The sequence below is a fragment of the Silurus aristotelis genome (assembly GCF_946808225.1).
Source record: "Silurus aristotelis genome assembly, chromosome: 29".
NCBI lineage: Eukaryota > Metazoa > Chordata > Actinopteri > Siluriformes > Siluridae > Silurus > Silurus aristotelis.
Genome location: NC_139602.1, coordinates 11,951,815 through 11,968,131, shown reverse-complemented (window position 1 = coordinate 11,968,131; position 16,317 = coordinate 11,951,815). Strand labels below are relative to the sequence as shown.

General features: G+C 49.3%; 1 protein-coding gene across 1 annotated transcript in view; it reads right to left on the bottom strand.

Annotated features, from left to right (window-relative positions):
• Positions 1-16,317, bottom strand: part of poc1a (POC1 centriolar protein A) — a gene marked incomplete at its 3' end in the record, with an annotated part of 26,165 nt that overhangs the window by 2,776 nt on the left and 7,072 nt on the right. Inside the window, exons 9-11 of the mRNA XM_083535819.1 lie at positions 14,316-14,384; positions 14,132-14,215; positions 113-334 (exon numbers count right to left, since the gene is read on the bottom strand). Of these exons, the coding sequence (XP_083391945.1) occupies positions 113-334; positions 14,132-14,215; positions 14,316-14,384 (375 nt within the window). The remainder of the gene's footprint in view (positions 1-112; positions 335-14,131; positions 14,216-14,315; positions 14,385-16,317) is intronic.

The window sequence follows — 16,317 nt, the reverse complement described above, 5'->3', positions numbered from 1 at the left end:
AAATCTCACTCAATACAACCAGATCATTCTGTAACTCATCTCCACCTGCCTCGCAAATACAAATTAACTTATAATGACGTGTGTGTGTTTGTGTGTGTGTGTGTGTATACACCTGTGTGAGAACGTCGAGCTGACCCACAATGTGCTGCAGTGTTGTGGCGAGTGTAGGAGACATGGGCGTGTCTGAATTAGATGGATTAGAATGATCTGATTGGTCAGGTTTGGGGTGGGTGGAGACATTGTGAGCTTCTGGTCTGCAAGATGAGCGAGGGGTCAGACTGGAGCGGAGGTGGGACACGTCTGGTTTTTGAGATACCCTTGAGATGTCTGGAGCCTGGAGAACATATAGATACACCAACATTAACACACACACACACACACACACACACACACACACACACACGACAATTAAGAGACAGATAAATATAGAGATAGACAATGAAAACAACTGTTGTCCGTCTATCTGTCTCACTCTATCCATCTGTCTGTCTCTCACTCTATCCGTCTCTCATTCCATCTCGTGTTCACAGGGGCGTGTTCACAGGGGAAGGTATACAGAGGCGTGTTCACAGGGGAAGGTATACAGAGGCGTGTTCACAGGGGAAGGTATACAGAGGCGTGTTCACAGGGGTGTGTTCACAGGGGAAGGTATACAGAGGCGTGTTCACAGGGGAAGGTATACAGAGGCGTGTTCACAGGGGCAGGTATACAGAGGCATGTTCACAGGGGAAGGTATACAGAGGCGTGTTCACAGGGGAAGGTATACAGAGGCGTGTTCACAGGGGAAGGTATACAGAGGCGTGTTCACAGGAGAAGGTATACAGAGGCGTGTTCACAGGGGCAGGTATACAGAGGCGTGTTCACAGGGGCAGGTATACAGAGGCGTGTTCACAGGGGAAGGTATACAGAGGCGTGTTCACAGGGGAAGGTATACAGAGGCGTGTTCACAGGGGAAGGTATACAGAGGCGTGTTCACAGGGGCATGTTCACAGGGGAAGGTATATAGAGGGCTTTGTTCACAGGGGCAGGTATACAGAGGCGTGTTCACAGGGGCATGTTCACAGGGGAAGGTATATAGAGGGCTTTGTTCACAGGGGCAGGAATACAGAGGCGTGTTCACAGGGGAAGGTATACAGAGGCGTGTTCACAGGGGCAGGTATACAGAGGCGTGTTCACAGGGGAAGGTATACAGAGGCGTGTTCACAGGGGAAGGTATACAGAGGCGTGTTCACAGGGGAAGGTATACAGAGGCGTGTTCACAGGGGCAGGTATACAGAGGCGTGTTCACAGGGGAAGGTATACAGAGGCGTGTTCACAGGGGAAGGTATACAGAGGCGTGTACACAGGGGAAGGTATACAGAGGCGTGTTCACAGGGGAAGGTATACAGAGGCGTGTTCACAGGGGAAGGTATACAGAGGCGTGTTCACAGGGGAAGGTATACAGAGGCGTGTTCACAGGGGAAGGTATACAGAGGCGTGTTCACAGGGGAAGGTATACAGAGGCGTGTTCACGGGAAGGTATACAGAGGCGTGTTCACAGGGGAAGGTATACAGAGGCGTGTTCACAGGGGAAGGTATATAGAGGGCTTTGTTCACAGGGGCAGGTATACAGAGGCGTGTTCACAGGGGAAGGTATACAGAGGCGTGTTCACAGGGGCAGGTATACAGAGGCGTGTTCACAGGGGAAGGTATACAGAGGCGTGTTCACAGGGGAAGGTATACAGAGGCGTGTTCACAGGGGAAGGTATACAGAGGCGTGTTCACAGGGGAAGGTATACAGAGGCGTGTTCACAGGGGAAGGTATATAGAGGGCTTTGTTCACAGGGGAAGGTATATAGAGGGCTTTGTTCACAGGGGAAGGTATACAGAGGCGTGTTCACAGGGGCAGGTATACAGAGGCGTGTTCACAGGGGCAGGTATACAGAGGCGTGTTCACAGAGGCATGTTCACAGGGGCAGGTATACCAGGGGTCATGTTCAGGTTGGTAAGGGGGTGTGTTTATAGCTGCTATAATGTAAATGCAAAAGAATCAGTTGATTCAAATGTAACTATAAATGGATTAAAAAACAATCAAATTCCACAAATAATGCCTGTTTAGTCCCCATGGTGTAAGAAGAACAAACGCAAACGCACACACACACACACACACACACACACACACACACACACACACACACACACACACACACACGGTTTCAAAGTATTTTGACTGTAATAATCTGAAGAACCTTCGCCTGCAGATTTCTGCAGGTTGCATCTCTGAAACCTGATGCTAAACACAGAAAAATAATAAATATATAATCCCAAAAAAACACACACACACACACACACACAGAGCAGCACGATGAAGACAGAATGTATGTGTGCTGCTCCTGTGTTAACACTCATCACCACACCTCGTTACACATGACCTCCTGTTTACTTAATCATCATCGACTGCTAAATCAACACTGGACAAGGTCTCACACACACACACACACACACACACACACACACACACACACACACACACACAAAACCCAGAGTGTACAAATCTGTCAAGGACCAGTGTCTGGAAAAAAAAAACAGCATTATCTGTTGTTAAATGGAGGATTTATATGTAGCTCAGCACTGACACACACATACACATATATATATGCACGCACACACACACACACACACACACACACACACACACACACACACACACACACACACACACACACCCTTCTGATGAATCACCTGTATTGGAAAAACCAACAGTGGAAAATTTCCTAAGGCTCCAATGAAACTGACAGAGCCATCAATACTCACTTCCCACACACACACACACACACACACACACACACAGGCTAAAGCAAAGGAAATAGCATCATATAGCAGATCTAGTACACAATGTGTATTATTACCGAAGGTTGTTACATTTAATAATATTTAATTAAAATATAATATAACATTTTACAAATATTTACACAAAGTGTTATTATTATTTACAGAAGATTATTTGTTATTTATTATAAAAGCTAGCAAAGGTGTAAAAGGTAACAACATTCATTTACATGCTTTATACTGCAATATACTGTGTGTGTGTGTGTGTGTGTGTGTGTGTGTTAGTTGCAAGTCAAGCGTGACTACATGGTGTAGCTCCGCCTCCTGTCTGTCTGCACACATAAGAAAGACAGGTGTGCTTTATGAAAAAAGTGTGAGCTATGATGACAGTTAGCATGCACACATACACAAACACACAAACACACACACACACACACACACACGTAACTCACTATTTCAGGTCATTATTTCTATATAAGGCACTGACACTGGAGACTCCTTCCATATGTTAATTACTTCACACACACACGAATAATCATCAGTGGATAATTAAGTCCCAGTAAATGAGCCGTATGGAAACGATAAGGATAATGAGTACTATTCACCGGCCCGTAGCTGTGTTCTGAGTTAAACCCTGGCGGCTAAGGTACGCCCGTGGCTCTGTTCCTGTAAAGGGGTTATGCTGGGTTGGCTGAACGCAACCGTGGGAACGTATTTTAACAGTTTACCTAGTATTATGGGACGGCTTTGAGTAAAAAGGCCACGCCCACGTACAGAGAAACACAGAGCAGAATTACAGCACTGAGCTGGAGGGGATTAATCTTTCCTCTCTCTGGGCGTCTAGGCCACGCCCACTTCACCAAAGAGAGCCATGTAAACACAATAACCTGAGAAACCAGTTTCAGCAGGAAAGGAACACACACAATTTATCTGAGTTCAAGCATTAAATTACTAATAACATTTAAAAGAAAAAGTATCCTTTCTGTAACTATTAATCAAGTGTGCTCATTAAAATATTAGACCACACCCACCGGGATGGAGGCCAGCTGGAGGTGGACACATAAGCCTTCGGTACCTTCTGTATTCATAGGAAATGTGAGTTCACTACTGAACGAGATCATTGAACTGACTGCGCTGGAGAAAAAAGATCACACCAACGTGGAGCTACCAGGCATCAGCACCGTCGGGGCGGACAGAGACACTAAAGCCTGCGGGTAGGGGAAAGGACGAGGACTCGGCAGATATGTGAACGTGAGGTGGTGTCATTCTGGGCACGTGAGCATTAAAATCTCCGACTGCTGCAGGGACATCAAAATTCTGGCTGTAAGTTTGCGTCCCTATTACTTCCCGAGACTTTGGACACATTCTCATTGTTTATAGGTGTGCAGAGAGCTGAAGAGGTTTCGTCCTAGCAAAGCAGCTGGCCCAGATGGAGTTTCTCCATGACTAATGAAGGCCTGCGCATCAAAGCTGGGAGACCCTCTACAGTGCATCTATAACCTGAGCCTGGAACAGGAGAGGGTCCCGCAGCTATGGAAAACATCCTGCATCATCCCAGTTCCAAAAAAGCCATGCCCTGGAGAGCTGAATGACTTCAAGCCAGTCACCCTGATGTCTCACATAATGCAGACCATGGAGCAGGTGCTGCTAGACCACATGAGGCTTTAGGTCCACCATGCAATTGACCTGCTTCAGTTTGCATACCAGGAAAAGGTGGGAGTGGAGGACGCTAGCTTCCGTGAGGATTACATTTCTGGGCTTTTCCAGTGCTTTCAACACCATCCAGATTGCTGCTCCTCAAAGATAAACTGACAGAGATGGGAGTGGGCTCACACCTGGTTGCCTGTAACCTTATTGCCTATGTTTGTGGATACTGTTGGAAGCTGTACATTTCCCATTGGGATAAATTAAAGTATCTGTCTGTTCCAGGAGCAGAATCAGTGAAGATCTCAGATATTTTGATACATTTATCTGAGTATTTTTTAATTAACAATCACATGAAATGAAACAGCTGTAGGATTGTTTGAGTTTCCAGTTTGTAGTGAGGTGAAGAAATTCAGGCTGTGCACATGAGAGGTCCAGGAACATTAAAGGAACAATGAAAAACATTGAAGGAACCTTGCGTAAGTGTTCATTTAATCCTAAATGGTGGATGAAAAGATCCATAATAACCCCTTCTTATCCTTCTCTCTCTCCCCATCTTGGATTCGTCCTCTCCATGACACCGTCATCTGAACCGGGTTTTTAATAATTAACTGCTGCTAATGGTGTTTTCCTTTAATGCTGAAACATCATATGCTCCATCAGTGAGGTGTCCGAGTACACACACACGCACACACACACGCACACACACTGTAGCTTTACCACAACATTAGTATCATTATTACTGCCCCATCATCATCATCATCATCATCAGTATGTGTGAAATAAAGCCTGCTGCACTCCATCTGAAGGAACCTTTAGGAGTTCCATGTAGAACCCTACAGTCATGACCAGAACCATATTCTGGAAGATCTGTTTACAAATCCAGGTCATGAACATGTCCTCAGAGCGTTTTATTCCTGACACCGCAGCAAGCGCAAACAACTACAAGTTCACTGATACGTTTTTATCCATTTATAGTTACAGTAAATGTCTGCGAGATGGTCAGTTCCTGGTCTGGCTCACAGTGACTTGGAGTGTGGGACTGATCTGTGGGACAGTCATGAGGTTCAGGAACCACACAGGAACCTTGTGTTAGTGTTCACTTAATCCTCACAGGTGTCAATTAAAAAGTCACATTTTTAAAAGATGGCATGATTTAACGAGTGCGCGCTCATCTGATCAGACAGTGTGGAGGGAGTGTAAAGGTGGAGGGGTAAAGAAGACATGAGGTGGCTGAGGAGAAGGTGGTAAAAGGTCAGGAATGTGTGAAACACTGCTGTGTGAAAGAACCAAATACACACTCCATCTGCTACTGCTCTTTACAATACTGCTCACACTCTACTACCGACTCCATTCCTCCACTCCTCCACTACTACCGACTCCATTCCTCCACTCCTCCACTACTACCGACTCCATTCCTCCACTCCTCCACTACTACCGACTCCATTCCTCCACTACTACCGACTCCATTCCTCCACTCCTCCACTACTACCGACTCCACTCCTCCACTCCTCCACTACTACCGACTCCACTCCTCCACTACTACCGACTCCACTCCTCCACTCCTCCACTACTACCGACTCCACTCCTCCACTCCTCCACTACTACCGACTCCATTCCTCCACTACTACCGACTCCATTCCTCCACTACTACCGACTCCATTCCTCCACTACTACCGACTCCACTCCTCCACTACTACCGACTCCACTCCTCCACTACTACCGACTCCACTCCTCCACTACTACCGACTCCACTCCTCCACTACTACCGACTCCACTCCTCCACTACTACCGACTCCACTCCTCCACTACTACCGACTCCACTCCTCCACTACTACCGACTCCACTCCTCCACTACTACCGACTCCACTCCTCCACTACTACCGACTCCACTCCTCCACTACTACCGACTCCACTCCTCCACTACTACCGACTCCACTCCTCCACTACTACCGACTCCACTCCTCCACTACTACCGACTCCACTCCTCCACTACTACCGACTCCACTCCTCCACTACTACCGACTCCACTCCTCCACTACTACCGACTCCACTCCTCCACTACTACCGACTCCACTCCTCCACTACTACCGACTCCATTCCTCCACTACTACCGACTCCATTCCTCCACTCCTCCACTACTACCGACTCCACTCCTCCACTACTACCGACTCCATTCCTCCACTACTACCGACTCCACTCCTCCACTACTACCGACTCCACTCCTCCACTACTACCGACTCCACTCCTCCACTACTACCGACTCCACTCCTCCACTACTACCGACTCCACTCCTCCACTACTACCGACTCCACTCCTCCACTACTACCGACTCCACTCCTCCACTACTACCGACTCCATTCCTCCACTCCTCCACTACTACCGACTCCACTCCTCCACTACTACCGACTCCACTCCTCCACTACTACCGACTCCACTCCTCCACTACTACCGACTCCACTCCTCCTCTACTACCGACTCCACTCCTCCTCTACTACCGACTCCACTCCTCCACTTCTCCACTACTACCGACTCCACTCCTCCTCTACTACCGACTCCACTCCTCCACTCCTCCACTACTACTGACTCCATTCCTCCACTCCTCCTCTACTACCGACTCCACTCCTCCACTACTACTGACTCCATTCCTCCACTCCTCCACTACTACTGACTCCATTCCTCCACTCCTCCTCTACTACTGACTCCATTCCTCCACTACTACCGACTCCATTCCTCCACTACTCCTCTACTACCGACTCCACTCCTCCACTACTACCGACTCCACTCCTCCACTACTCCTCTACTACCGGCTCCACTACTCCACTACTACTGACTCCATTCCTCCACTCCTCCTCTACTACCGACTCCACTCCTCCACTACTACTGACTCCATTCCTCCACTACTCCTCTACTACCGACTCCACTCCTCCACTACTACCGACTCCACTCCTCCACTACTCCTCTACTACCGGCTCCACTACTCCACTACTACTGACTCCATTCCTCCACTCCTCCTCTACTACCGACTCCACTCCTCCTCTACTACCGACTCCACTCCTCCCTCTACTACCGACTCCACTCCTCCTCTACTACCGACTCCACTCCTCCTCTACTACCGACTCCACTCCTCCTCTACTACCGACTCCACTCCTCCTCTACTACCGACTCCACTCCTCCTCTACTACCGACTCCACTCCTCCTCTACTACCGACTCCACTCCTCCTCTACTACCGACTCCACTCCTCCTCTACTACCGACTCCACTCCTCCACTACTACTGACTCCATTCCTCCACTCCTCCTCTACTACCGACTCCACTCCTCCACTACTACTGACTCCATTCCTCCACTACTCCTCTACTACCGACTCCACTCCTCCACTACTACCGACTCCATTCCTCCACTACTCCTCTACTACCGACTCCACTCCTCCACTACTACCGACTCCACTCCTCCACTACTACCGACTCCACTCCTCCACTACTACCGACTCCACTCCTCCACTACTCCTCTACTACCGGCTCCACTACTCCACTACTACTGACTCCATTCCTCCACTCCTCCTCTACTACCGACTCCACTCCTCCTCTACTACCGACTCCACTCCTCCTCTACTACCGACTCCACTCCTCCTCTACTACCGACTCCACTCCTCCTCTACTACCGACTCCACTCCTCCTCTACTACCGACTCCACTCCTCCACTCCTCCTCTACTACCGACTCCACTCCTCCACTCCTCCTCTACTACCGACTCCACTCCTCCACTACTACTGACTCCATTCCTCCACTCCTCCTCTACTACCGACTCCACTCCTCCACTACTACCGGCTCCACTCCTCCACTACTACCGGCTCCACTCCTCCACTACTACCGGCTCCACTCCTCCACTACTACTGACTCCATTCCTCCACTACTACTGACTCCATTCCTCCACTCCTCCTCTACTACCGACTCCACTCCTCCACTACTACCGGCTCCACTCCTCCACTACTACCGACTCCACTCCTCCACTACTACTGACTCCATTCCTCCACTCCTCCTCTACTACTGACTCCATTCCTCCACTACTACTGACTCCATTCCCCCACTCCTCCTCTACTACCGACTCCACTCCTCCACTACTACCGACTCCATTCCTCCACTACTCCTCTACTACCGACTCCACTCCTCCACTACTACCGACTCCACTCCTCCACTACTCCTCTACTACCGGCTCCACTACTCCACTACTACTGACTCCATTCCTCCACTCCTCCACTACTACCGACTCCACTCCTCCTCTACTACCGACTCCACTCCTCCTCTACTACCGACTCCACTCCTCCACTCCTCCACTACTACTGACTCCATTCCTCCACTCCTCCTCTACTACCGACTCCACTCCTCCACTACTACTGACTCCATTCCTCCACTCCTCCTCTACTACCGACTCCATTCCTCCACTACTACTGACTCCATTCCTCCACTCCTCCTCTACTACCGACTCCCCTCCTCCACTACTACCGACTCCACTCCTCCACTACTACTGACTCCATTCCTCCACTCCTCCTCTACTACCGACTCCACTCCTCCACTACTACCGGCTCCACTCCTCCACTACTACTGACTCCACTCCTCCACTACTACTGACTCCACTCCTCCACTACTACTGACTCCATTCCTCCACTCCTCCTCTACTACCGGCTCCACTCCTCCACTACTACTGACTCCATTCCTCCACTCCTCCTCTACTACTGACTCCATTCCTCCACTACTACTGACTCCATTCCTCCACTACTACTGACTCCATTCCCCCACTCCTCTTCTACTACCGACTCCACTCCTCCACTACTACCGACTCCATTCCTCCACTACTCCTCTACTACCGACTCCACTCCTCCTCTACTACCGACTCCATTCCTCCACTACTCCTCTACTACCGACTCCACTCCTCCACTACTACCGACTCCACTCCTCCACTACTACCGACTCCACTCCTCCACTCCTCCTCTACTACCGACTCCACTCCTCCACTTCTCCACTACTACCGACTCCACTTCTCCTCTACTACCGACTCCACTTCTCCTCTACTACCGACTCCATTCCTCCACTCCTCCTCTACTACCGACTCCACTCCTCCACTACTACTGACTCCATTCCTCCACTCCTCCTCTACTACCGACTCCACTCCTCCACTACTACTGACTCCATTCCTCCACTCCTCCTCTACTACCGACTCCACTCCTCCACTACTACTGACTCCATTCCTCCACTCCTCCTCTACTACCGACTCCACTCCTCCACTACTACCGACTCCACTCCTCCACTACTACTGACTCCATTCCTCCACTACTACTGACTCCATTCCTCCACTACTACTGACTCCATTCCTCCACTCCTCCTCTACTACCGGCTCCAATCCTCCTCTACTACTGACTCCATTCCTCCACTACTACTGACTCCATTCCTCCACTACTACTGACTCCATTCCTCCACTACTCCTCTACTACCGACTCCACTCCTCCACTACTACCGACTCCACTCCTCCACTACTACCGACTCCACTCCTCCACTACTACCGACTCCATTCCTCCACTCCTCCTCTACTACCGACTCCACTCCTCCACTACTACCGACTCCACTCCTCCACTACTACCGACTCCACTCCTCCACTACTACCGACTCCACTCCTCCACTACTACCGACTCCACTCCTCCACTACTACCGACTCCACTCCTCCACTACTACCGACTCCACTCCTCCACTACTACCGACTCCACTCCTCCACTACTACCGACTCCACTCCTCCACTACTACCGACTCCACTCCTCCACTACTCCTCTACTACCGGCTCCACTACTCCACTACTACTGACTCCATTCCTCCACTCCTCCTCTACTACCGACTCCACTCCTCCTCTACTACCGACTCCACTCCTCCTCTACTACCGACTCCACTCCTCCTCTACTACCGACTCCACTCCTCCACTACTACTGACTCCACTCCTCCACTCCTCCTCTACTACCGACTCCACTCCTCCACTACTACCGGCTCCACTCCTCCACTACTACTGACTCCACTCCTCCACTACTACTGACTCCATTCCTCCACTACTACTGACTCCATTCCTCCACTCCTCCTCTACTACCGGCTCCACTCCTCCACTACTACTGACTCCATTCCTCCACTCCTCCTCTACTACTGACTCCATTCCTCCACTACTACTGACTCCATTCCTCCACTACTACTGACTCCATTCCCCCACTCCTCTTCTACTACCGACTCCACTCCTCCACTACTACCGACTCCACTCCTCCACTACTCCTCTACTACCGACTCCACTCCTCCTCTACTACCGACTCCATTCCTCCACTACTCCTCTACTACCGACTCCACTCCTCCTCTACTACCGACTCCATTCCTCCACTACTCCTCTACTACCGACTCCACTCCTCCACTACTACCGACTCCACTCCTCCACTCCTCCTCTACTACCGACTCCACTCCTCCACTTCTCCACTACTACCGACTCCACTTCTCCACTACTACCGACTCCACTTCTCCTCTACTACCGACTCCACTCCTCCACTACTACTGACTCCATTCCTCCACTCCTCCTCTACTACCGACTCCACTCCTCCACTACTACTGACTCCATTCCTCCACTCCTCCTCTACTACCGACTCCACTCCTCCACTACTACCGACTCCATTCCTCCACTCCTCCTCTACTACCGACTCCACTCCTCCACTACTACCGACTCCACTCCTCCACTCCTCCTCTACTACCGACTCCACTCCTCCACTACTACCGACTCCATTCCTCCACTACTACCGACTCCATTCCTCCACTACTACCGACTCCATTCCTCCACTACTACTGACTCCATTCCTCCACTACTACTGACTCCATTCCTCCACTACTACTGACTCCATTCCTCCACTACTCCTCTACTACCGACTCCACTCCTCCACTACTACCGACTCCACTCCTCCACTACTACCGACTCCACTCCTCCACTACTACCGACTCCACTCCTCCACTACTACCGACTCCACTCCTCCACTACTACCGACTCCACTCCTCCACTACTACCGACTCCACTCCTCCACTACTCCACTACTACCGACTCCACTCCTCCACTACTCCTCTACTACCGACTCCACTCCTCCACTACTACCGACTCCACTCCTCCACTACTACCGACTCCACTCCTCCACTACTACCGACTCCACTCCTCCACTACTACCGACTCCACTCCTCCACTACTACCGACTCCACTCCTCCACTACTACCGACTCCATTCCTCCACTCCTCCTCTACTACCGACTCCACTCCTCCTCTACTACCGACTCCACTCCTCCTCTACTACCGACTCCACTCCTCCACTACTACTGACTCCATTCCTCCACTCTTCCTCTACTACCGACTCCATTCCTCCACTCCTCCTCTACTACCGACTCCACTCCTCCTCTACTACCGACTCCACTCCTCCTCTACTACCGACTCCACTCCTCCACTACTACTGACTCCATTCCTCCACTCTTCCTCTACTACCGACTCCACTCCTCCACTACTACTGACTCCATTCCTCCACTCCTTCTCTACTACCGACTCCACTCCTCCACTACTACCGGCTCCACTCCTCCACTACTACCGACTCCACTCCTCCACTACTACCGACTCCACTCCTCCACTACTACCGACTCCACTCCTCCACTACTACCGACTCCATTCCTCCACTACTACTGACTCCATTCCTCCACTCCTCCTCTACTACCGACTCCACTCCTCCACTACTACCGGCTCCACTCCTCCACTACTACTGACTCCATTCCTCCACTCCTCCTCTACTACTGACTCCATTCCTCCACTACTACTGACTCCATTCCTCCACTACTACTGACTCCATTCCTCCACTACTACTGACTCCATTCCCCCACTCCTCCTCTACTACCGACTCCACTCCTCCACTACTACCGACTCCATTCCTCCACTACTCCTCTACTACCGACTCCACTCCTCCACTACTACCGACTCCACTCCTCCACTACTACCGGCTCCACTCCTCCACTACTACCGGCTCCACTCCTCCACTACTACCGGCTCCACTCCTCCACTACTACTGACTCCATTCCTCCACTACTACTGACTCCATTCCTCCACTCCTCCTCTACTACCGACTCGACTCCTCCACTACTACCGGCTCCACTCCTCCACTACTACTGACTCCATTCCTCCACTCCTCCACTACTACTGACTCCATTCCTCCACTACTACTGACTCCATTCCTCCACTACTACTGACTCCATTCCTCCACTACTACTGACTCCATTCCTCCACTACTACTGACTCCATTCCTCCACTCCTCCTCTACTACCGACTCGACTCCTCCACTACTACCGGCTCCACCCCTCCACTACTACTGACTCCATTCCTCCACTCCTCCACTACTACTGACTCCATTCCTCCACTACTACTGACTCCATTCCTCCACTACTACTGACTCCATTCCTCCACTACTACTGACTCCATTCCCCCACTCCTCCTCTACTACCGACTCCACTCCTCCACTACTACCGACTCCACTCCTCTACTACCGACTCCACTCCTCCACTACTACCGACTCCATTCCTCCACTACTCCTCTACTACCGACTCCACTCCTCCACTACTACCGACTCCACTCCTCCACTCCTCCTCTACTACCGACTCCACTCCTCCACTTCTCCACTACTACCGACTCCACTCCTCCTCTACTACCGACTCCACTCCTCCACTCCTCCACTACTACTGACTCCATTCCTCCACTCCTCCTCTACTACCGACTCCACTCCTCCACTACTACTGACTCCATTCCTCCACTCCTCCTCTACTACCGACTCCACTCCTCCACTACTACTGACTCCATTTCTCCACTCCTCCTCTACTACCGACTCCACTCCTCCACTACTACTGACTCCATTCCTCCACTACTACTGACTCCATTCCTCCACTACTACTGACTTCATTCCTCCACTCCTCCTCTACTACCGGCTCCAATCCTCCTCTACTACTGACTCCATTCCTCCACTCCTCCTCTACTACCGCCTCCACTCCTCCTCTACTACTGACTCCATTCCTCCACTACTACTGACTCCATTCCTCCACTCCTCCTCTACTACCGGCTCCAATCCTCCTACACTACTGACTCCATTCCTCCACTCCTCCTCTACTACCGACTCCACTCCTCCACTACTACCGACTCCATTCCTCCACTACTACTGACTCCATTCCTCCACTACTACTGACTCCATTCCTCCACTACTACTGACTCCATTCCTCCACTACTACTGACTCCATTCCTCCACTCCTCCTTTACTACCGGCTCCAATCCTCCACTACTACTGACTCCATTCCTCCACTCCTCCTTTACTACTGGCTCCACTCCTCCACTACTACTGACTCCATTCCTCCACTCCTCCTCTACTACCGACTCCACTCCTCCACTACTACTGACTCCATTCTTCCACTCCTCCTCTACTACCGACTCCACTCCTCCTCTACTACCGGCTCCACTCCTCCACTACTACTGACTCCATTCCTCCACTCCTCCACTACTACTGGCTCCACTCCTCCTCTACTACCGACTCCACTCCTCCACTCCTCCTCTACTACTAATAAAAGGATAAATAGATGAATTGAAGAGACGGAGGTTTGTACCTGTGCAGGAGCGTCATTCCTCTCCTGCTTCTTCAGCATGTCACCGTAACCTTCAGCGGGAAAATTCGTCTTCCAAACCATCACCTGGACACGTTAGCATAGTAGCAATTGGCATTTTATCTTACACACTTTGGAACACATACACAGACCTGTAACACACACACACACACACACACACACACACCTGTTCATCTGAGCCTCCAGAAGCAAAGTGTTCTCCGGTTCTTGAAAATGCTACACAGGACGCCAGCCCCTAAAAACACACACACACACACACACACACACACACACACACACACACACATCAGACTGTACCCTGCTAAATCACTGAAGCACCTTGTATCTAAAAAACTATTATGTTACCAATACAGTGACACCATAAATTCAACAAATACATTTTATTGATATTACAACCCAATTTCATAAAAGTCGGGATGCTGTGTTGCATGTAAATAAAAAAAACAATGATTAGCAAATCTCAGAAATCCATATCTTTTTTCACAATAGAACAAAAAAAAACAAATGTTTAAATTGACAATTTATACCATTTTAAGGGGGAAAAAATAGTGAATTTAGATTAAATGGCTGCATCACATTTACATCTGGGAACTGAGAAGAGCAGTTGCTGGAGTTTTGGGAGAGGAATGTTCTCCCATATGTGTCTGTACAGGATTCTATCTGCTCAACAGTTCTGGGTTTCCTTTGTTGTATTTTTCACTTCATGAAGCAGCAAATGTTGCCTCGGTACATTTTAAATGAGCTTAAAGCTGCATTTGTGGATGACATGCAAACTGTGTTCACAATGATCTCTGAAGATGGTAATGAGGCCATGCAGCGATTTTCAGAATCATGACTGTTAAATGCAGTGGCCCCTGAGGGCCCGAAGATCACAAACATCGATTATCGATTTTCACCCTTCTCCCTTGTGCACAGAGATTTCTCCAGATTCGTTCATATGTTCTGTAAATGATTTAACTGTTCTGCAGTCGACATTGAGGAACATTATTCTGAAATTGTTCTACAGTTTGTACAGTCTTCTATAGATTGGTGAAGCTCCGCCCCTCTTTACTGCTGAGAGACTCTGCTTCTTTAATATACACTATTTATACTCAACATCTCACTGACCTGCTGCCCATTAACCTCATTACTTACTAAATGTTTAAAAACTGTTTCATTTTAATAACATTTACTTTTATAAACTTTTGTTGCCCCGTCACAATCTTTTCGAAAGACGATGAAGCATCAAATTCAAAATGACCTTATTTTATCCAGTTTACACATTTGATATGTTTTCTATGTTTTATTGTGAATAAATATGGGTTTCTGAGATAATAGGAAGAGAAAAATACAATTCAATGGTTTTGTTTCTGCTGCACTGTAACTTTAAGATCATTCGGATCAGGGATCCGGTGTCTGATACGTCTGAAACGAAAGTAATAGTGTGTGTGTGTGTGTGATGACTCATACATGACTAAGACACCCCTCCTTTAGAATGACTCTACCTGGAAGGGTGTCACTGTGTGTGTGTGTGTGTGTGTGTGTGAGTGAGAGAGAGAGTAAGCGCAGCAGGGTGTGTGTGTGTTTGTACAAATACACACCCCAAAGCCGATCTGTCATTCTTAAATAGGCAACACACACACACACACACACACACACACACACACACACACACACACACACACACACCGCTCCCTCTGCCTTCACAACAACATATACTTACCTGGATTATTCTCGTTTCCGTTTCTCTTTCGTCAACAACGGGTCACATGATTTACTTTTCCTCCTCTGTGTGTGTTTGTGTGTGTGTGTGTGTGTGTGTGTGTGTGTGTGTGTGTGTGTGTGTGTGTGTGTGTGTGTATTCTCTATGAAATTTATTTCTGGATGTTAAGGTCCTAAGTACCTGAGGTGTGTATAATAATCCCTATTGTAACATTTTTCACTTCAACAGGACGTCTGACATTTTTTTATACATTTTTGCTTTTTCTTGTTCTCCTGAAAATGCTCAGGAGATCAATCCTGGTGCTTTTTCATACCTGAGCCACGCAGTGCAAACATCTTTGGACAGGAAGTGAGGATGTTCATCAGAGACGCAGTTACGTGTCTGCACCATACATCTCATTCATATTTATTGACGTGTTAATTAGTTATTGATCAGGGTTAGGGTTAGGGTTAGGGTTAGGGTTACC